This window comes from Anguilla rostrata, chromosome 1 (assembly GCF_018555375.3).
Source record: "Anguilla rostrata isolate EN2019 chromosome 1, ASM1855537v3, whole genome shotgun sequence".
Taxonomy (NCBI): domain Eukaryota; kingdom Metazoa; phylum Chordata; class Actinopteri; order Anguilliformes; family Anguillidae; genus Anguilla; species Anguilla rostrata.
The window spans coordinates 57252967-57276190 of NC_057933.1; the positions used below are offsets into that span (position 1 = coordinate 57252967).

The 23224-nt window shown below is 41.5% G+C and overlaps 1 protein-coding gene across 1 annotated transcript in view; it reads left to right on the plus strand.

Annotated features, from left to right (window-relative positions):
* Positions 1-217: 217 nt before the first annotated feature.
* Positions 218-23224, plus strand: part of LOC135259648 (collagen alpha-6(VI) chain-like) — a 54304-nt gene continuing 31297 nt past the window's right edge. The window contains exons 1-15 of the mRNA XM_064344242.1: positions 218-384; positions 6550-6649; positions 6754-7362; positions 7744-8328; positions 9874-10440; positions 11685-12290; positions 12717-13286; positions 14529-15086; positions 15207-15782; positions 16612-17193; positions 17277-17626; positions 17919-17997; positions 18104-18249; positions 19007-19099; positions 19262-19315. Coding sequence (XP_064200312.1) covers positions 6574-6649; positions 6754-7362; positions 7744-8328; positions 9874-10440; positions 11685-12290; positions 12717-13286; positions 14529-15086; positions 15207-15782; positions 16612-17193; positions 17277-17626; positions 17919-17997; positions 18104-18249; positions 19007-19099; positions 19262-19315 — 5451 coding nt within the window. The 5' untranslated portion in view covers positions 218-384; positions 6550-6573. The remainder of the gene's footprint in view (positions 385-6549; positions 6650-6753; positions 7363-7743; positions 8329-9873; positions 10441-11684; positions 12291-12716; positions 13287-14528; positions 15087-15206; positions 15783-16611; positions 17194-17276; positions 17627-17918; positions 17998-18103; positions 18250-19006; positions 19100-19261; positions 19316-23224) is intronic.

The following is a 23224-nucleotide window of genomic DNA, read 5'->3' on the forward strand; positions in this document are numbered from 1 at the left end:
ATACGAATTCAACACAGAAATTGATTTTTTACTCATTAATGTTCATAATGGAAGTTTTGAATTTCAAAGATTTGAATAGAATCATCTTTTTACGACAGAATGATCTCTATGATCATTTTTCTTAATATATCATTTTTATGATATAGTCAAAATGGGTTAACTTACTGGCATCGATAATTGGAAGAGGCAACATTGAAATTCCAGTGAAAGCTCCTTCCATCACACCCCTTCCCAACTATCAGCTCATATAGCACACTGTACCTTGTATGCGGCGTGCGAAGGTAGACTGGTTGGACTGCTGCAGAACAGCATTCGGCGTCAGCACCGGCAGCCCCAGCAGAACTTCACATTTACGCACGCGTGACCGCGTTTTGCAACGATACGGTAGGCATTTTGTAACTTTCAGGTACGATATCGTAATTTTATCACAACTATGTGCTACCTCAGAGAGCGCAACACATTTACCCTTTTTTCACTGGTTTCGTGCATGTCCATTCGAAGCTTTATGGACAGATATATAGTCTGTTTGAGAGGAAAAACGGACTATATATCTGTGTGCAACAAATCTCCTAAAAAGTTAGAAGATTTGTTGCGCACGATTATTTTGGAGATGTTAACCGTTAGCTGTGCTTTATCCATTCCACAATGTTTGGGGTTATTAGGTTTTTTTGTTTAGAACTGGCAGTCAGTATTATTTTTAGTACAGTATCTTGAATTTTCTCACCTCAAAAACCATAAAAATGGTGCCTTATGTCATCAGAGAGTGAAAAGTTGACAGAATGAGATTTGCTTCTGGACGTCAATGTATCTGAGTGGCGGTGTATTGCTGAGTTATTTCAGCACATGGAAGACACTGCAACTGGTGCAAAGCATTTAAGAGTAAGCTCCACATTATAAGGGTGAAGAAACATTTTTCGTTGTGAACGGTTCTCCATATTTGTTAGGTTTCTGACTTTGGAACAGGTCTTCATTTTAATCAATTTTTAAAATAATCAGTCTTACACATCTCTGTGAACGAAATCCTGACCATTATACGGAAAGACAACATTTATTGAATCCCATTGAAACGGATTTGGCCCTCTTTTCCCGCTGCCAAACAATCTTTCTGATAAAGACTGTTTTCAAAGCGCAATCATGAAGATGTTCGTTAATTTTTGTATGCGTCTTTCCCGAGCCAACACATGACTAGACAGCAAGCGCAAAATACTAAAGCGTATCTTCAGCACCGCTGTCCGCTTTAAAGGTGCTGAAAAGTTAGGTAGATCGATTCAATGATAACTGCCTGCGATGTATGACATATTGTTAATATAGCTTACCAACTAAAAGAAAATAAAAAACAAATATAAGCATTGACACTCTTAGAACGACGTAGACTACCTATCGGAGTAGGCATTTGTTTCCCTTTTTCTTGCGTTTTCATATTCAGCGAAGTTCACCAGTCCTGCTTCAAGCTATCCTAAAGGTCTCCCCAAACGGACACTGTATGTATGGTTTGCAACTCTATCTATTGTCACTCCAAATCTGAAGTCTCTATTACCTCCCTGGGTACCAACCCTCTCGTTTTCTCTTTTCTCTGTAAATACTTTAACAAAAAAGCACGTCGTTTTTATATACAAATATTTATACGTGTAACATTTATGTCACGTAGTGTCGCTTAAAAACATTTTTTGCAAATATTTCCCGCAAAGGTTATCACATTGTTCCGTTCTTTCAGTAGGTTTTAGAGGACTCAACTGCACATGTACAAACCTGTAATGCAGCCTACAATACGGTAGCCGCATTGTACATTGCGTAACTGACCGTGTTGCATTTATCAAACATTACATTTATGCCACCATTGTGCGATGTTATTTGGACATAATTCCATGAAAATACCCGAAATATCCGCGACTGGCTTATGCAAATAAGATCTCTTTACAATGCAGTGAATAAGAAATGATTCGGGATATGGTAATTATATGCACATATCAGAATTAAACGATAATCTGTTATGCAATTTAGTTGATTCTGAGGTAACATGCACTGTTTTGCCTATCTGTACGGATGGAACTGAGAAATAAAAAAGCCTTTGATTTTGTGTAGGGGAGAAGTAACGCCCGTGACAAAAAGGGCGGTGGAAACATTCGAGTGTATGTACAATAATAAATAGTAAATAATAATAAATAATTTTAATATCATAAGCTGGCTTTTGTGTTGATTCATTACGTTTAAAATATCAACTAATATTGTAAGTTAGGGTAAGTTTTTAGTGACACAAATGAAACCCATTTCAAGACATGACAATTCCTAATTCCACTATTCCTGTAGAACAGCCCCCTTACAATGAGTAAATTTTGCAGTATAGGTATTTTCTCCAATAAGTAACCCTTCAGTAAGTATTTAAGTTGTTACACTTTTTTTATTTGTGTCATGCATTTCATTTTTATTGCCTATATCTCAGTGCATTGTGGTGGTCTCCTGAAGACCACAGAACATTACATTCTAAATGTGGGTAAATACAGGGAGATGACAGGTCAAGTTGATGGTGGAAATCAAGCTGGAAACTTAACTCCTATTTTGAGCCAGGAAAGACCCAGAAAAAAATACATTGTTTCTTATAGGAACTCAGAGGCGGCATAGCTGTAACAGCTGTTACATTTATACAGATGGGGGCATCATGTTATTTTTTTGGTCACCTAGCATCACATTACATCTAATTTCAGCTACAATGCACTTCAAAAACCATAATAAATTTGCAAGGACAGATAACTTGTGAAAAGATGTATGATTTGATTTATTATTAACAACAACAACACCAACAACAATAATAATAATAATAATAATAATAATAATAATAATAATAATAATAAATTGCAATGCAATAAACTTCTCAGACCCATTGATCAATCCTCCCTTCGAAGGTCATACTTGTTGCAAAAGCATCACCATAGCAACAGCTCTGACAGCATGGTGGACAGCCACAAAGTCACTAACTCATCAATGGCACCATGCAAATGCACCCCATTATGGAATAACCCTCACTTTGTATTTAACAGAAAACCACTAAAATTCACCGACTGGAAACAGAAAGGCATTTCACAATTCCAGCACCGTATCCAAAACAACAAGTTCATGACATTTAAAGACTTGGTCCAGAAGTACAATATTGGCAACAAATCCTTTCCTTAGTATCACCGACTTAAATCTGTTATCACATCAAAAACAAATATAGCACAATATAATTTACAACCCCCAACTGTAGTAGAATAAGAATAGTAGACTGTGCCCATAGGCGTAGATTTCGGGGGGGGATGCAGGGGATACGTCCCCCTCAATATTTAGAACACATGCATTTGTCCCCCCAGTAAAAACATGAAAGAAGCATGTCCACCATAAATTGATGCAGAAAAGGCACAAATTGGTGCATTAAAATTCACCAGAATGCAGGAAATGAAGTGTTTGACGCTCAAACTTTTCAGGGGGAGGACCCCCAGACCCCTGCTTAATGTGTCCCCCTCAATGTTGAAACTAAACCTACGTCACTGACTGTGCCAAAAATCAGGTGAAGAACCTTGGTGTGATCATGGACCCTTAGCTAACCTTTGAGACATATATTAATCGCATAAATAAATCAGCTTTCTGTCATCTTAAATCCATTACTGAGGTCCATCCATTTTTACATTGTAACACAGGAGCAAAACTAATACATTTAGTTACGTTTACAGTTAGTCCAAAACTCTACTACTTGTTTATTAATTAAAACCAAAAAAGAGCCTACATAATATTTATACATTTTAAAAGTGCTTCATTGGCTACCTGTTTATTTTAGGATTTATTTTTTAAAAAATGTTTTTTTTTTTTTTGGTTTAAAAGTCTATTCATGGCCTAGCTCCTCCCTACCTATCTGACTTGCTTTTAAGGTATGTGCTTAACAAAGGTTTTCAGATCCTCTGGCAGTAACCTATTACTCATACTTAGATATAGTTCTCAGACCTTTGGCAGGGCATAATTTAGTGTCTATGCCCCCAGCCTTTGGAATAGTCTACCAGACAAGGGTTGTTCTGCCCTTGGATGGTTTTAAAAAGAAAGACATACTTTTTTTTAGCATTGCTTTTACATGAATTCTTACTGGTCCTGTTTAAAACATGTTTTTTAATGTTTTAATATTTCATTAAATTTATTTAAATTTCATTTATTATGTGTATTTTATTTTTATTGATTTTATTGCCTCTTTTATTTTTGTTATACTTTTAAATACATTTTATGTTCTTAATATATCTGTTCTTATTCTATTTATATCTATTCATTGTGAAGCACTTTGTGTGGCACTAAGGTGTATGAAATGTGTTATATAAATAAAGGATGATTGATTGATTAATTGATTGGACTCAAGTCTGCAAAAACACATTTTCAATGACTACCAATAATAACTTGCAACTTATTCAATATACAGTAATCCACAGAAGACACTTCCCACACAAAAGAAGAAAGAGATCCTAGATTTTGTGGCCTTAGATTGTTTATTTCAAATAATGTACCAGTGATGACTGCTGCAGTACTGAAGGAAATGCAGCATAATAAAATTTATGGAATATGACAATAAAACACAGATCTTGCAGGAGAAAAGAAAATACTTGTTTTACACTGACTAACCTTCTTGTAATAAACAGTATTTTGAGAAAATCTCTCTTGACCGAGCAGGTAGTAAGCAGGAACTAAGCATATTTTTCTGGGTGAGTGGCGGCTGCGTTAACAGCTCCACTACAAGTGAAGTCACGGTCAAATGCCAAAGCAGGAACTGAACCTGGACTTTGATGACTTCACCTTTAGGTCTGTGGTTATCACAGCTACCTCTCGCCCAGATAGTCTGAGTTAAATTCCTGCCTGCTCCTTGCAGAATTCAATAGCTGTATCTCTATTGTCACAAATATCACAGATCTACGAAGTTGACCATGTAAGAACTAAAAAGGTGACATCCTTTAAATGATTGCTCCTTTTCTTGATTTCCCTGAAAAAGTTAATTTTTACAAAAATATTGAAGCAACATACTGAGCATACTTAACTTAATATCTCAATGAAAATGAACATAAATATTTAAATAGATTGAAAATAATTAAGCTTTTAAATATGGAGGAATATATGTTGTACTTAAACTAGCTGTGTTAGTCTGAAAATGATCAGCATAGCATTTACTTAATACCCTAAGAACACATTACTCAGAAACCACAATGCAAATAGTTCCATTCATTTTTTTGAGTAGAGGCAGAAAATTATTTTTTTATTGGAGTACAGACAAATCTGTCCTAGGATGGAGGGTTAAAATTGCTTGATAAACTGATGTTTGTGTTCAATGACAGTTTTACAGTTTTTCAAATCTTCCCTGAGCAGCTTTTCTAACATATTTACATTGCTGTTCTATTTTTCAGGTCTGCAGTGTTATCTTTTATAAAAGTGATGAGATCCAGGGCCTGACTGTTGTTGTTAGCAGTACTTTCAACTGGCTGGCATGTTTGCCACTATAAACTCAGGGGGGCCTTGGCATTGCTGAATGGCTGCTGTCTTTGGCGAAAGCAACAAGGGTTTTAAGAATCACTGGACACTTGAATTGTTTGCCTTGTTTCTCAATATTGGACAGCTGTATCCTTTCTTCTGTGCTAATATCATACTGCGCCTGGCTTTCTTTCAGGGGTGAAACTCCCTTAACTCCCAACAGATATTTGAAATTATTCACAATGCCTTATATAGATTCTTTTTAAAAGGTACCAAAGACACAAGGAAAAAATAGTGTCTTACATAGTGTTTTGTAAAATTTAGTATTTTGCTAGTCTTGATATCACATCAGATAATTAACAATGTTCTGTGTATTCCAAAGGCAACATCAACATGTGTGGTTTATTTGGCCATGGGAAATATGCTAAACTTTTCAGAGGTCTGCATAGCATGCCTTTTGCTTCCTGCCAAGATCTACAGTATATCATGTGGTCCAGGGTTCCTGTCCGGCTCTCACACGCTAAAACTGCAGTCAAACAGTACGTGACAGCTTACACAGAAGTAGCTTCAAAAGGAGGAGGTCACATGTTACCCCCACTCTGTTGAGAAAATATGTGTGGTTTAGAAAACAATAAGGGGAGAAAAATATTCAGTCTGTATTCATTCTTCTAAATTCCTTGAAAATATGTACTATGGTACTATTCCTTATTACATTTACAGTATAAGCACTTTGCCTTTAGCAAGAAGCAATGACATTTTTATTCATATTTAACAAATAAATGAATTTATGTAACCACTTTCTGAAAATCTAACAAGCTGTAAATTAACACAAATAATCCAAGAACCATCTAAGAATCTAAAACATGTAAACTTGAAAATGCCTGTTCCAGATGGCCAGTTAATGTAGGATGATGTGTAGGATGATCTGTCCTGTCCACAGTTGTGATTTTGTGATATGTTGCATTCCAATTCTCTGTGCTCACATCCAGCAGCCTTGTAGACCAGTTCAAAACTGAAGAAAATGAAGAAATAATTAACAGCTGCCTTTTATCTCTCACTGTGTGTCTGTTTGTCATGAAGAGCAAGTTCATATCTGCTGGCAACATGGGGGCAATAAGGACACTTGTGGCTGTTCTCATCTTGGCATCTTGTCTTTACAGCAGTGGTGCCCAGAAAACAGGTACTGTATTAAACCACACTCCTTCTGGTGATGGAGCCAGTAACACAGCTGTTGCGGCTGACTTGTGTTCAGTTGCAGCTGACTGGTTACGTCTTGTATTGCAGTGTGCACTCAAGAGGCAGTGGCTGACATTGTGTTCCTGGTGGACGGCTCCTGGAGCATTGGCACAGAGAACTTCCAGCAGATTCGTGCCTTCCTGGTCTCATTGGTAGACAGCTTTGGTGTGGGCCCGGACCAGGTTCGGATAGGTCTGGTTCAATACAGCACCAAACCTGTCACCGAGTTCCTTCTGAATGCCTACACAGACAAGCAGGAGATTCTGCAGCACATTCAGAACCTGCCCTACAGGGGCGGTGGCACCAAGACCGGGCTGGGCCTGGAGTTCATGCTTTCCCATCACTTTGCAGAGAGGTTTGGCAGCCGGGCCAATGAGGGGGTCCCACAGTTTGCAGTGGTCATAACAGACGGACAGTCCCAGGACAACATTAAGCAGCCAGCAGAGATGGTGAAGAGACGTGGCATCACACTGTATGCTATCGGTATCAAAGATGCAGTGCTGGAGGAGCTGCAAGAGATTGCCAGTGACCCAGATGATAAGCATGTCTACAGTGTGTCTGACTTTGCTGCTCTACAAGGCATCTCCCAGAGTGTCATTCAGGTGCTCTGCACCACAGTGGAAGAAGCCAAGCGTCAGATTGCTCAGATGTCCCTGGGTAACTCCCCTCTCCACACTGATTTTACTATACTGTCAGTCATTCACAGCTTTGAAATTCTTCCAAAGTAACTGTAACAATAGCGTAACAACTGTAACAACTAGAGCTATCATTACAAATGTCTCTCAATTGTTATTTTAAGAACATGGTTTATGATTTGTTTGTCTGCCACATAAACTCCCATGCTGAATAGAAACAAATGCTCCATAAATCAAGGATTTGAAGCAATTGTGTGTGATCACACTGGTACATTTGTAAACACAATTCCGCTGTATTTTTTATTTACATACATATATTTATCTTCTTGTCGGCACATTTATAATAGATCCAAGTTACAACGATTTTCTTGTTGCAAATCAGATTTTCTCTATTTCTTTCTAGAGTGTAGAAAGGCCACCATGGCAGACATTGTGTTTCTTGTGGATAGCTCCTCAAGCATTGGCCCTGATAATTTCCAGCAAATTAGGCTTTTTCTTCATGACTTTGTGGATGGCCTCGATGTGGGAATTAACAAAGTGCGTATAGGACTGGCCCAGTTCAGCAGTGAGCCTCACCAGGAGTTTCTCCTGGGAGAGCAAATAGAGAAAAGGGTTCTCTTGGAGAAGATAGACAACTTGAAATACAGGAAGGGGGGCACCGAAACAGGAAAAGCCCTCCAGTTTATCCAGTCTACCTACTTCACTGAGGCTGGGGGTAGCCGGGCCAGTGAGAATGTCCCACAGATCGCTGTGGTGATCACAGATGGGAGCTCCACTGATAAAGTTGAGGCTCCTGCTCAGGAACTCAGGAAGCAGGGTGTCATCATCTTCGCCATTGGAATTGGGGATGCCAACAGAGAACTCCAGAAGATCGCCAACAGCCCACACCAGCACTTCCTTATCAGCGTTGATAGCTTTCAAGCACTGCAGCGGGTGACTCAGAGTTTTCTGCAGACAGTATGTACTGGTGTGGATGCACAGATACAAGGTACAATATTTTATATTAAGTGGTGATTGGAAAGGTCTGGGCATCAAGCTCAGATGCCAATTTGCATGTCAAATTCAGAAGAGCAAGTGCCTATTATATAGCTATTTAGGCTGTTGTAGCAGAGACTTCATGTAGTTCAGACTACTTTAAAATATGTTTGATTGGTTTATATTGCTCTCATCAAGGTATCGGCTAATCCTCTCCTTTTCTTAGTTTTAAAGAGTTGTGGATAGAAAAGTGAAACTCAGCACATCTACTTACATCATACTTAGTCTGACAATGTTACTTTATTTAATCTCCACTTTTTTTAGTTTTACAATGAATAAAAAATAATGAAAGTGAGCATATAGACCGACGCTTACATCATATTTATACAGTCTGACATCATTCCCTAAAGTTACTCCCTTTTTTGTTACAGTTTATGTCTCTAACAGTGAAATGTATTATATGTAACCACATCTGTTGAAACTTTAAAATTTTGATGTCTTTTTCAATTTAAATTCAATTCAGTTCAATTTTATTTGTGTCACACTTTTTACAAAGAACTGTCACAAAGACACTTTACAGAGTAGCAAGGTAAAAGACACAGCAAAAAGAGTAAACAGAGCAAACAGCAGGCCTGAACCCCCAAATAGCAAGCACATGAGGTTACAAAAAAACTTCCAGTGGGGAGAAAACCCTCAAACGGTAGTGAGAAAAAACTCTCCAATGGGCAGAAATCTTGAGAGGAACCTGGACATAGAAGGGGAGCACATCCTCCTCTGGCTGCCCTGGTGTAAAGTAGTGGTAGAATGGAATGTAGCAGAAATGCTATGAGGGATCTATCACAGCAACAAAATGGTTGAAGCAGGTTACAGTTGAGGTGATGCCTAAAAAGAATAATAGAATACCTAATTGCATAGTTCAGTATTGTGCAGTTTAGCGAAGTGAGGTGATAGATCTAGAGGTCCAGGCTGCATCAGGGCATGGGCAGGGGAGGAACAGACTGAAATGGTCCATGACCATGGAGCGAGGGACAAGACTGGAGTGATCTCGTGGACTCAGAGTGAGGAGCAGTCTTTGAACTCGGGACGAGGTAGGGGTGGGAGCCCCATAGAAAGAGAAACAGAGAAAAAAGAAACAGAGAAGATAAGATTATGCACTATAATATTGCCGTGGTAATCATCTGACACAGTTTTCAATAATACCACGTCAGATGTAATTGCTGACTGCCTCTTGGCAGTCTACTCTTCTACAAAATATGCTACCTCCAAAAACTATGCCACTTTGTTTGGGGGTGTTGCGTCATTTCAAATGGAACTCTGGAATTTGGTGTATGTGAACAATCTTGACCACCAGTCACCAAACTCCATGCCCACCAAAACTGAAAAATTAAGGACAGGCACTTTAAGTTTATTATTAATTTCATTACTCTGTCGTTGATAAATCATTGCATGTGAATGTGTTATATATTGCGCTGTTAATGATTCAGTTGTTTTGGAAAATGTATTTTGCCTGCTTGTTCTTCCAGTCTGATTTAAATATAATTTTCATTTTAAACATTAGCTCCAAGATTTGCTGATGTGTTCATCCTGGTGGACAGCACAGCTGAGATGGGAAAGGTGAGAATCCTCCTGAACCGAACGGTCAACCAGTTGAATGTTGGCAGTGAGGCACATCGGATCGGCTTGGCCCAGTTCGGCTCTGACACTAAGGTGGAGTTCCTGCTGAACAAGTATCGGACCAAAGACGAAGTCCTGCTTCATTTGAAGAACCAGTTCCGACTGCGGCCTGGGAAGGACCGTCAGTTAGGGCGGGCCCTGGAACATGCTCGTGTCAATTTCTTCAACGCAGCTGCTGGCAGCCGGATTGCTGAAGGTTTCTCGCAGTTCCTGCTGGTCATCACCGCCGGGCAGTCACAGGACAGTGTGATAAGGGCCGCACAATCAAACCTGACTGAGGGGGTGACCGTCATCTCCATTGGACTGCCTAAAACCAACAGACAGGAGCTGGAGCTCATTGCCACATCACCCTATGTGTTCCAGACATCAACAAAAAGTATTGCATTGATATCTGAGGAGGTGAAAGGTATAATTGAATCTAAGGACTTGAGACTGGCAACAGGGCCTTCAGGTGATTCCACTCTTTAAATTATTCAATTTAATTGTGTCATTTATTTTCCACATGTATATGTTTTATGCATAGGATGAGGTAGCAGTCATCTGGCCTGGTTTGCAGAAATTCAAGAATTACAGCTTTTATAATTGCATTATGTCCTGCAATAGTTTGACGACCTATCCAGTGTGTATTCCTGCCTCTTGCCCAATGCATGCTGGGATAGGCTCCAGCACCCCCCACAATCCTGGCCAGGATAAGTGGGTATAGATAATGGATGGATGGATGGGTAATTGCATTATATTCCACATTTTAAGTTAGGTGCCTGAAAGGGGAATCGCACTTTATAACACTTCTGCTTCTCATGACTGTTATTGTCCTTCTAATGAATGTGTCACCCTTCATTTTTCGATTAGTTATTTCATTTTAAATGTCTCACGTTAGAAACAAAGACCTATTTTTTTTAGCGCAAGACCACATAATAGTATGGTTTCGGGTTTTGTCTTCTTCAATTTCGTTTCACGGCAAAATCGAGAAGAAGCGAAGCAAAACATTCCGTTAACTTAGCATTGAAATCTAACAAACTAACGTATGCTAGCTTTTGTTTGATGCGATATTGGTGTAATAATGAGGTGCATTGTACCCAGTTGGTATAATGCCCCTGTTAAACTTGACTTGAAAGCACATTTTCATAGTTTTCCACACGATGCAACTTTGTGCCAGACATGGCTGGTTGTAATCAGACACCCCAACATAACAGCCGAAGAAGTTCGCAAACGAGGACTAAGGGTAAGCAGCGACCACTTTGAAGGCACTAGCTAGTAGTCATACAACACTATTTCTACGACCAACCTAATGTTATTGTCTGCAGGTACGGCAACATCAGAAGTCATGCAATGATATGCATCCTCGAGTTTGACCTGGGTCTACTTCCTGCATTTGTAAAGGAAAACAACAAAACAGCGTAAAATGATATAATGAAATAACTAATCGAAAAATGAAGGGCGACACATTCATTAGAAGGACAATATGAGTCATGAGAAGCAGAAGTGTTATAAAGTGCAATTCCCCTTGAAATCTCCTCTGCAATCTTACTCTGCCTTCATGATGGAATTAAGATATATTCATTGATTGAATATAGGCATCACATAATGTTACAATTTCTTCTGCTCAAGATGCTCTTTGCCATAAATCCACAATTGATATATGAAACTGTACCAATTATTTTATTTCACCACTAATCTTAGTCTGCGTTTTTTCAGATTGCAGGTCAGTCAGAATGGCTGATATTGTTTTCATTGTGGAGCAATCTGGCAGCAAGGCTAATTTCCAGCAAGTTCGCAACTTCATCTATCGCATTGTAGATGGTCTCGATGTTAGCTTCAAGAAAGTGAGGGTGGGTATCGTATTGTACAACAATGCTCCAAAAGCAATGGTCTACCTGAACAGCATTAAGGAGAAGGCTGATGTCCTGCAGTTCATTAACATCCTGCCATACCGAGAGGGGAGAACTAAGACTGGCGCTGCCTTGAACTTTACCCGTGAAAACATGTTCAGCAGGAGTGCGGGGGGCCGGAAGGACCAGGGGGTGCAGCAGCTGGCCATCGTCATCACCAGCAGGAAGTCCCAGGATGATGTTGGAACAGCTGCGGCGGCACTGCGCCGCACAGGGGTCACTGTATATGCTGTTGGGGTGAAGGATGCTGACCATAACGAACTGAACCAGATCGCCTCCTATCATGCCAGGAACCACGTCTACAAGGCCGACAGCCTTGCTCAACTGGAGAAGAGCCTTCAGAAGCTTTTGTGTAACAACATCCTTCAAAGAGCCTTTGCTGCTTCTGCCATAACTTTCAATCTGAAAACAGGTAACCACTAAACTGTGAAGTAAATAAAATGCAAAGCCCTACAAAGAGCAATATTTCTCACTCACTCAGTGACTTGCTCACCTCAGAATGACTGACTGACTGTTAAAGTGTAGGCTATAGCATGTACAGCATTGATTTTTTAAATCAATAGTAGAATACCAGCTGAGAAGCCACGGCAGAACCGTTTCAGTTTTTGTTTATCACAAATGTGAAAATTAAGAAACTAATTAAAGTAATTAAATTTCAATTGGCTATTAAAAGCCACTATCAAATTATTGCAAGAAAGTTTGCAGTTGATCCAAGGAATGCAAGCAGTAAACCAATTACCATATGTATTCCACAACATTTTGTTACAATCTACTGCAACGAAGTCTTTTCTCTTTAACACTATCCTTTCACTCCTCTCCCTCTATCTTTATAATTCAGGCTGTGTTCAGACGGAGCAAGCAGACTTTTACTTCTTGATCGACCACTCTTCGAGCATCTATCCAAGTGGCTTCGAGGACCTGAACAAGTTCATCCTAGAGTTTATGAAAATGTTCAGGATTGGGCCAAACCAGGTTCGGGTGGGGGTAGTGAAATTTTCAGATCACCCTGAACTGGAATTTGGTCTGACAAACTACACCAGCAGCAGTTCGTTGGAGACAGCTGTGAAAAACATCAGACAGGATGGTGGGGGTACAGAGATTGGGCGAGCACTGACCTTCATGGGCCCACTGTTCAAGGATGCCTCCAAGACCCGGGGCGAGAAGGTGCCCAAGTATCTCATCGTCATCACTGATGGGAAGTCCACTGACAGCGTTGAGCAGCCAGCAAAAGAGCTGCGTGATCAGGGTGTTATCATCTATGCCATTGGGGTGATTGGTGACGCAGGTGCTGACGAGGATGAGCTGCGGCAGATTGCTGGCTCTCCAGAGAGGAAATTCTTTATCAATGACTTTGATGCTCTGAAACCCATCAAAGATGAAATTGTCACAGACATCTGCAGCAAAGAGGGTATGTACCTTATATCCATACCCTCCAACAAAGGGAATGCGCACAGACTTTTTTCTGCATGGGGGGAGGAGGGGAGGTAGGTTTGAAAAATTGTAATTTTCTTGTCTCAGGGCAGGGGGCATATGCTTCAGCATATTCTACATGGCTAGAAGTATATGGACACCTGGCATCTAACATCTTATCCAAAATGATGGGCATTAATATGGAATTAATGGGGATGGGGTTCACCCTTTGCTGCTATAACAACCTCCACTTTTCTGGGAAGGCTTTATACTAGATGTTGGAGCATTGCTGCAGGGATTTGCTTCCATTCAGCCAGAAGAGCATTATTGAGGTCAGGCACTGATTGGGCGATTGGGCCTGGCTTGCAGTGGGCTTTCAGATTGATCCCAAAAGTGTTGGATAGGTTTGAGGTCAGGGCTTTGTGCAGGCCAGTCAAGTTCTTCCAACCGTATGTTGGTGCCTTGCTGTGCATGTGTCAGCTTCAAAGAATGCACTTTGGAAGTATTTATTAAAACAGTTTGCAGTTTATTTAAATATGGGGGATGTAATTCCCAGACATATCACTGAGACATCAAAATAGGAAAACACAATATTTAACAAGGTTAATTTCAATCCCATTTCAATTCAGTTATTTCAGGAAATGAATTGAAATTCAATTACTGAATTTAAAAATCTTCAAAGAACATTATAGGCAGTTTTAAATAAGTGATACTATGGTAGTTAATAGGTCAATATTGTGTGAATCAGTAGCAGTGTAACATAATTGGTAAGGAGCTGGTCTTGTACAGTAACCTAAAGGTCACAGGTTTGATTTTCAGACAGGATGCTGCAGTTTTTCCATGGAGCAAGGTACTTAACCTACATTGCTTCAGTATATATCCAGCTGTATAAATGGATGCAGTGTAAATGCTATATGAAAAAATGTTTAAAAAAAGTTGCTTTGGATAAGCCCATCTGGTAAATGCCTGTAATGTAATGAATGGTTATTTAGCTTTATCAACTAATGAGGGGGTTTTATTTTAAGTTACTATGCTGGTGTCTTTTTCACAATAACTATTTTTAAATAATATAGAATGCTGTGTTTAATGTGTGACTATTTTGAAAAAAAAAAACTAAATTGCTAAACAGGCTTCAGAATTTCAGCAAAGATTCAATTATTTAAGATCTAATTTTAGGAGGCTTCAGAGAACATTTCAGGGTGCCTTGGTAAAATATGTACATGTTCTTTTTTCTTTACAGTTTGCAAGGATGTGGAAGGAGATGTCTTGTTCTTGATTGATGGTTCAGGCAGCATCTCCAACGACGAGTTCCAGAAGATGATGAAGTTCATATGGTCTCTATTAAACAAGTCTGAAATAGGTCCAGACAAACTCCAATGTGGTGTCTTGCAGTTTAGTGACACACAGCAAGAGGTGTTTCCCCTGAACAAGTTCTATGATAAAAAGAGCATTGAACAGACTATTAGCTCCATTCAGCAGTTGGGTGGAGGGACTCTCACAGGAGCTGCACTGTCCTTCGCCTCAAATTACTTTGACTCACCCAAAGGAGGGCGTTTGAATGTCAAGCAGTTCTTGATTGTGATCACTGATGGCGAGGCCCAAGATGAAGTAGCCAAGCCAGCTGAAGAGCTGAGAAACAAAGGCGTGATCATCTACTCAATTGGAGTTCTCAGTGCCAACAACTCCCAATTGGAGGAGATCAGTGGGACCCAGGAAAGGGTGTTCTCTGAGAGGAACTTTGATGCACTCCAACATTTAGAAGAACAAATTCACTATAAGATTTGCCACCCTGAGGCTGGTGAGTATTGTTTGTTTAAAATGTGTTTTTAAATTCTTATGTACATGTACGATGTAATTGGCAAAATGACACTGTCAGAAAAATATCTAATTTAATATGAATTTTAATGGCTTTAAACAGACTGCAAGAGGATAGAGTTTGCAGATGTGATCTTCCTAGTGGATGGTTCAAGCAGCATCCAGCCAAGTGATTTCCAGAGCATGATAAAATTCATGACATCAATAGTGAATAACACAGAGGTTGGGGAAAACAGTACCAGGTTTGGAATTATTTTGTACTCGGACGAACCCAAAACCAATTTTACATTGAACCAGTACTACACCAAGAGAGAAGTTCAAAGAGCTGTTGCTGCCCTGGAACCGCCTGGCGGTAACACCTACACAGCCTTGGGCCTGCAGCACTCGCTGGCCTTATTTGAACCACAGTACGGTGGCCGTGCTGCTGAAAAGGTTCCTCAGATCCTGATGGTGATCACAGATGGGGAGGCCACAGATGCAGTGGACCTTCGCGAGAGGTCCAGGGCAGTGAGAGAGAAGGGCATCAAGATTTATGGCATTGGAGTGGGGAAAGCTAAGAAGAAGGAACTGGAAGTCATGACGGCGGATCCAAAGAACGTGTTCTATGTGGACAGCTATCAAGGCCTGGAAGTGCTCTTCAAAAACCTCTCCAAAGTGCTGTGTGCTGAAACGAAACGAGGTAGGCACATTATTTGTGGCCTCCAACTTTCTGCCACTGTTCAAGTTAATCTGGTGCGTTCAAGTTTACTCTTCAGGAAGCATGATTGCATGAACATAATCATTAATGGGGAAGGTAATGTTTTGGCAAATGAGTAAAGGGTATCCTGGGGACAAAAGGCAGTCCTTTAATGAGAAAGAATATACTTAAAGAATGATTGTACGAAAGGAGAAATTTGACCAATGGTTGAAATAATATCTTTTAAATCAGGACATTAAAGTAACTTATACAGTAGAATTACGTATATAATTTTATGCACATAGTGTTATGCACCTGTTAATGCATAACAAAAATAATAATTGAACAGTGAAATAGTTTTATTTAATGATGGTCTTAAAATAAAATTAAAAAAAACTATTTAAATGGAATTGCTGGGTGGCTCCTCTTGTTAAGGTAATGTTCTAGTGCATGGATGGGCGCCATGATCTGGGATTTAATCCAGAATGTCAAATTGCTTACTGTGCTCAGCAATCCACTGGGCAACAACCCAATCGGTACTGGCTTTGCCTAGCGCAGGTAAACCCCTCTGGCCAATTGGTCATCTGCAACTCTGTCAGTTCAGCTGTGCATGAAGTGTCTTCCTTCGGCATGTCTTTAGTCTGTCTTGTGGTGGGATAGGAGGCGGCAGCTGACATCACATGCTGTCTTGAACTTCTGATTCAATAGTGGAGATTGGAGCAATGAGTGCTAATGAATGTGATTTCAAATTGAGGGAAAAAGGGGGGACACATTAAAAATCATTTAAATGTAATCGCTCAATTTTAACACTGTCATTGATTCTCCCATCCAGTGTGTCAGAAGCAGAAGGCTGATCTGGTGATACTTATGGATGGATCCAGCAGCATTGGGGAAGCTGATTTTAACATGATGAAGACATTTATGTCAGACCTGACTGGCACTTTCCAAGTAAGCCAGGAACATGTGAGGGTGGGGATGGCCCAGTTCAGCACGGACCCCCAAAAAAACTTTTATCTTAACAAGTATGACAACATAAGTGACGTCAAGGACAAGATCCTGGCCATTGAGCAGATTGGCGGGGGCACGTACATTGGCAAAGCTCTGTACTTCATCCAGCAGTTCTTTCAAGCCTCCACTGGCAGCCGGATTGCCCAGAAAGTCTCTCAGAACTTGGTGGTGATCACAGATGGGGAATCCCAAGATGATGTGGAGCATGCAGCCAAGGACTTAAGGTCCATGGGCATAAACCTGTTTGTCATCGGCGTGGGTCGGATCCATAAATTCCATGATTTGCTGCAGAAAATCGCTGGGTCCCAGGACAGGTTCTTCACTGCCCAAAACTTTGCCGGTTTGGAGAAGATCAAGGAGAATGTGGTGGACACCGTATGCAATCCACCCGTTGGCCCCCCAGATAGTGAGTCCTGCGATGAAAAACAATCAATATATATTTGTTGTAGTGGTGAAACCTTTTTACAGTCTGATGGTTTTTCTCTACAGTTTGCTCTGTGGACATTGGAATTGGATTTGACATCTCCCGGAGGCCGCGAGCTGATCTGCTCTTCAATGGTCAGCGGAAGTTGAAGGCATACTTGCATGACATCATCCGTTATTCATCCTCCCTGGATGAACTCTGCTGCACTGAAGGCAAAAGCATCAAGCCCAACATTGGCTTCCTGGTGGCTGGCGAAGATGGGAGGGTCATTGATGATTACGGGTTTGAATGGTATAATGAGCAGGTGGTTCAGAAGGTGATGGCCCTGCAGACCTCTGAGCCAACCTTCTTTAATGTGCAGCTGCTGCAGGCCTTCTCTACAAAGTTCAAAAAACAGTCCCGTGCCGGAGTGAAGGTGAGTTGACTGAAGGTTTGCGTGGGGATACAGGCCCTGGGGTGAAATGCATTTGATCAAATGAATGCGTCATTTGAATTGATCCTTTAAATGAAGATTGACTCATTGGTTTTATTTCAACATTTTCCCAACATCTCTGTTCACACAGATGAATTACAGAGCCGTTTACAAAATCACCATGTTCATGAAATTTTGATGTTTATTAGTTATATTATCTAATATACAAATTTGTATTGAGCCTAATCAGGGCTTGTCTGGAAGAGTCTTGTTTTGTCATTATGTTTTCCTACAGATCCTGATAATATTCACAGATGGATTTGATGACATCATTGAAAAGCTAGAGGCAGAATCAGACCGCCTCAGAAGAGAAGGTATGGCTAGTGCAGAAGACCACAGGCAGAGTTTTGGGGCCTCTCATTGTTTCTTCAGTTGTTTCCTCACAATTTCATACTGCTTTCCTCCGTGCCTCTGGAATAGGAATTCAAGCATTGCTGTTAGTGGGTCTGGAGGGTGTCCGGAACCCCAGCGATCTTCAGATGGTTGAATTTGGAAGAGGTTTTGGCTACAAGCAGCCCCTGTCCATCAGCATGCAGAATGTTGCCAGTGTCATGTTAAAGAAAATCGTGAGTATCACATTTAATTGTTTCAGTCGGCTTTTGTTGTGGAAATGTTATTCTTTGATCATTTATACCTTGCTCTGATTTAAACTGCTTTACATTGTTTACTTGCACAGCAAATATGTTGTGCGATGGCATGTACAAACATTCTACACAGTAGGTGGTTCAAGGCAATGCATTATGAAAAAAATTATTTAAAAATTTTGTAAATATCCAAATAATCTATAATATTCTACAGATTTAATTTCATGCATGTATTATTTGTTGATGGTAACCAGTGTGAAACATTAGGTGAAATACGAGAGTTACATGTGTTTGAGTATCTGTTGTATGCGTAGCCATGCTAATGCTAACTTACAGTAGCTGTTTTTTTTCATGATCATTGGGGGATTTTAGTAATACCAGCTCTACGAGTTAACTTCAACATTCACTTTTGCCTTTGCCCACTTTTTACCTTCAAATGTGTAATATAATGGTTAGAGAACTAGACTTATAACCCCAGCTTTGCAGGTTCAATTCCCCAGTAGGACTCCTGCTGTCGTAATATTGGTGGTAACGGAATGTTTTCTTGCAGACATTGTTTATCAAATGTTATTAAGCCACAAGTTCATTTGAGTTCACTCCACTAAGCAGTTCATTCATCAGTGCATATTTTCTGATTTCCCAATATCAGATCAGAAAATATTATCATACTGAAATTACTCAGCAAGTGCCTTACTCTCTTCCTCCTTTCTCTGCCCCCCCCCCCCCCCCCCTTCTGTAGGAAACTGTAGTAGAACGGGAATGCTGTGGGGTGATGTGTAAGTGTTCTGGTCAGGAGGGGGTCCGTGGTCCCAGGGGGGTGCCAGGGGGAAAGGTAAGACTCCAGCCAGTGATGTGGCCATGCTGTGATTGGGTGGTTTGCAGTGTAATTGGGGGAATACTGTTTTTGAAAAGAGCAAAATGGCTAGTCCAGCTCCTGATCCTCATTGCTATGCACATATTGAATAATGCATTGTTTTTGTATCTGTTTCAACAGGGCCTGCCAGGTTCAAAGGGTTACCTTGGATTCCCAGGAGAAGAAGGAGTGATTGTGAGTTATTCATTTTGTTGGAGGCACAAATTAACGCTTACATGTTGTACAGTAAAATGTTCACTATACAGACAAAATTCAAATGATTGTAAAAATAATAGCATGTCAAGCACTTCTGGGTTCTTCTCTATAGCCAAGAGCCTACTCAGTTTATGTTACCTAGTCACTAAAACATGGCGAAAAAGTTTTGTGTTTAGAGCTGTAAAGAGAATATTTAAAAAAGGAAAAGATTTTGGATTTTTATCTTTCCAGCTGGGATTTAGAACACACCTAAAACAGACCTTTGGTAACCTTACCTTTTGACCCCTTTGGGCAGATGCAAAATCTTCCCAGTCCTTGCCCATTTACGGGTTACCCTATGTAAAGCTTTATAACTCCAGGTGTGAGCACCACAGAGACTTGGAAAATGACTTAAATGAAGCAAGACATTCGTACCAGTTACAATACTAGATTAGTTTATATTTATAATTTAGGATGAAATAAAGTGCCACAAATGCAATTATCTTGGCAAAAAGCAAAATGAAGCTGTTCTTTTTTAGTTTTCTGATTCATACTGAGAGAGCTCATACAAAATACAGGTTAAACTATACTTGTCCTGGATCAAAAACTGTACACCCTGCCAGTCATTTACGTTAGATTTCTAATTTGGTGGAAGTGGGCTCATTCATGAATGTGGTTTGAATTTGATGTCATTACGTTACTAACGTATATAGTGGCTGATGTTGATGGGAGTATGTGGTCAGACCTAGCTAGCTATTGAAAGTAAGTTAGTTAAAAAAGCAGACAATGGCTATAAGAAAATGTTTTCACAATGCTTCTTCAAGGACTCCTCCAGCATCTACCACCTCATCACAGCTTAAGGTAGAAGGAGCTAAAGACCACCACCTCCTTGAAGGAGCCTTTGGTGCACAGCCGTGCACCTGTTTGTGATCATTCAGTAGCTAACGTTAGCTCTCTGGCTTGGGTCGTCCATGGGCCCACAAGCCATAGACGATCTCAGGTCTGATAAACCAAACCAGACCATTTTACAACAATACCCATCCTGCATTTTCAGCAGTAGGAAGCGCACATTTGTCTCCACTCGGTATCACAACCGAGACTGGCTGGAGTATAGTGTCAAAGCCGGTGCGGCATTTTGTTTATTCAGTGTGAGCAGTGTGGTGACTGAGAGTGGAAGAAGTGGGCAATTGCTTTTGCATATTAAAAGTCGATGGAACCTGTGACCTCACAATATATTTATTGTCATGCGGTTTGTAAATGAGTCATTTGAGCGCCTGCTAACCATAGCAACTGCTGACAGAGGTGATGCCCGACGGAAACCATTTTGGCAGAACTATCCAAAGCTGTGCACTACAAAGGTGAGCGACTCAAACACCTGCTTGAAAAGAGATGGACAGGGCATCTCACCACCATGCCTGCAATTCAAAAATCTTTTGATGAGATCACATCTCTTTTGATTGAGATTGACCGTGTACAGGCTCATGGCATAGAGCTACGCATGGAGGCTGCAGGCCTGCTACAAGAGATGACAGGGCCTAGCTTCTCATTCATTGGAAACTTCATCCACAAAGTGCTTGCCTTGCTGGACCCACCAAACAAGCTTCTACAGAGAGAGGATGCTGACTTGACAGGTTTGAGTATTGTGGCTAGTGCAAAAGATCGTGTATGGAAATTTTGTTGTGATCAGGAGTTTACCACGGTGCGGGATAAGGCCACGGCTGCCGATGCATCACTGAGCTCCATGATCTCCAAACAGAGAAGCACAACAAACATATTATTACATTATAGGCATTTAGCTGACGCTCTTATCCAGAGCGACTTACAACAGTGTAACCAAACTCAGGATCAAGTCCACTTAAGTCCATTGAACAAAATGCAGATAAAAAGCCTTTACTATGATAGCATACATTAAGGAGAAACAAGATAGTCTGAACCAAAAATTTTTTATTTTTTTTTTTTTATTTTTTATTTTTTAATAGTTATGGGAGGGGGTTTAGGGAAGAGGAGAGAGGTACACAGAGAAGAGGTGCGTCTTGAGTTTCCGTTTGAAGGTGCTCAGACACTCTGCTGTTCTGACCTCCACTGGAAGATCGTTCCACCATCGTGGGGCCAGAACTGCAAAGAGTCGAGACCTTGTTGCTGCTCGTGTTGGGGGAGGAATCAGCCGCCCTGTAGTAGCCGATCGGAGCGATCTGGCCGGCTTGTAGGGTCTGATCATCTTCTGCAGATAACCAGGAGCTGACCCCTTGACTGCTTGGAAAGCAAGCACCAGTGTCTTAAACCGGATGCGAGCTTGCACTGGTAGCCAGTGGAGGGAGATGAGGAGGGGAGTGACGTGGGAGTCACGAGGGAGGTTGTAAACCAGACGTGCTGCTGCATTCTGGATGAGCTGAAGGGGTCTGGTGGCTGATGCTGGGAGGCCAGCCAGGAGGGAGTTGCAGTAGTCCAGACGTGACAGTATCATGGCCTGGACCAGGAGCTGTGTGGAATAATTGGTGAGGAGTGGTCTTATTCTGCGGATATTGTACAGGATGAACCTGCACGACCGGGTGGTTGCCGCGATATTCTCAGAGAGTGACAGCCTGTTGTCCAGCACAACTCCAAGATTTCGGGCACTCTGCGAAGGGTGTAGGGGAGTGTCTCCTAAATTAATGGGCAGATGAGAAGTGGGAGAGGTAAGAGAAGGAATATGGAGAAGTTCCGTTTTGCTTGTGTTGAGCTTGAGCTGGTGTTTGGTCATCCAGCTCTGGATGTCACTCAGGCAGGCGGATATGCGATCGGAGACCTGAGTGTCTGTGGGAGAGAAAGAGTAGAAAAGTTGAATATCATCTGCATAGAGATGATATGACATGCCATGGGCGGCAATAACAGGGCCAAGGGACCTAGTATACAGAGAAAAGAGGAGGGGACCAAGGACAGAGCCCTGAGGGACCCCAGTTGTGAGGGGACGAGGAGCTGATACTGCACCGGCCCAGGCAACCTGGAAGGAGCGGCCGGAGAGATAGGACGCAATCCAGTTGAGGGCTGGTCCGCAAATTCCCAATTCTGTCAGGGAAGACAGAAGTGTAGGATGGTCAACGGTGTCGAAGGCAGCTGAGAGGTCAAGAAGAATTAGGACAGATGAACGGGATGCTGCGTGTGCTGCGTGGAGAGACTCAGTGACGGAGAGCAGGGCAGTCTCCGTCGAGTGACCGGGTCTGAAACCAGACTGCTGAGGGTCTTGGAGGTTATGCTTAGAAAGAAAAGAGGAAAGTTGGTTAGACGCAGCACGTTCGAGAGTTTTAGATAGGAATGGAAGAAGGGATACCGGTCTGTAGTTCTGGGTGAGGCAGGGGTCCAGTGTTGGTTTCTTCAGAATGGGGGTGATGTGGGCTCTTTTGAAAGATGACGGGAAGGTGCCAGAAGTCAGGGAGGAGTTAATCAGGTGGGCGATGAAGGGGATGATCTCTGGTGAGATCAGCTGGAGGAGGGTAGAGGGGAGGGGATCAAGGGCACAGGTGGTGGGACGGTGGGAGAGCAAGAGTTGGGAGACATCAGGGAGAGAGAGTGGGGAGAAGGTGGAGAATGTGGGGAGGGTCATAGAGGGGATGGGGGAGGGAAGGGTGGGGAGTCGGGAGGGTCAAGGGAGCTGCGGATGAGTGTGACCTTTGCTTCGAAGAAGGCTGCGAAGTCTTCAGCAGTAAGGGAGGTCTGAGTTGGAGGTGAGGGTTTACTGAGGAGAGAGGAGAAAATTGAAAACAGTTGCCTGGGGTTAGCAATAGATTTGTGTATTTTAGAGTGGTAGTATGTTGCCTTGGCAGTGGCAACTGCTGAGGAGAAAGAGTTCAGTAGGGACTGGTAGGCAGAGAGGTCCGTTGGCATTCTAGACTTCTTCCAGTTCCGCTCTGCTGCACGCAGGGCAGTCCTGGA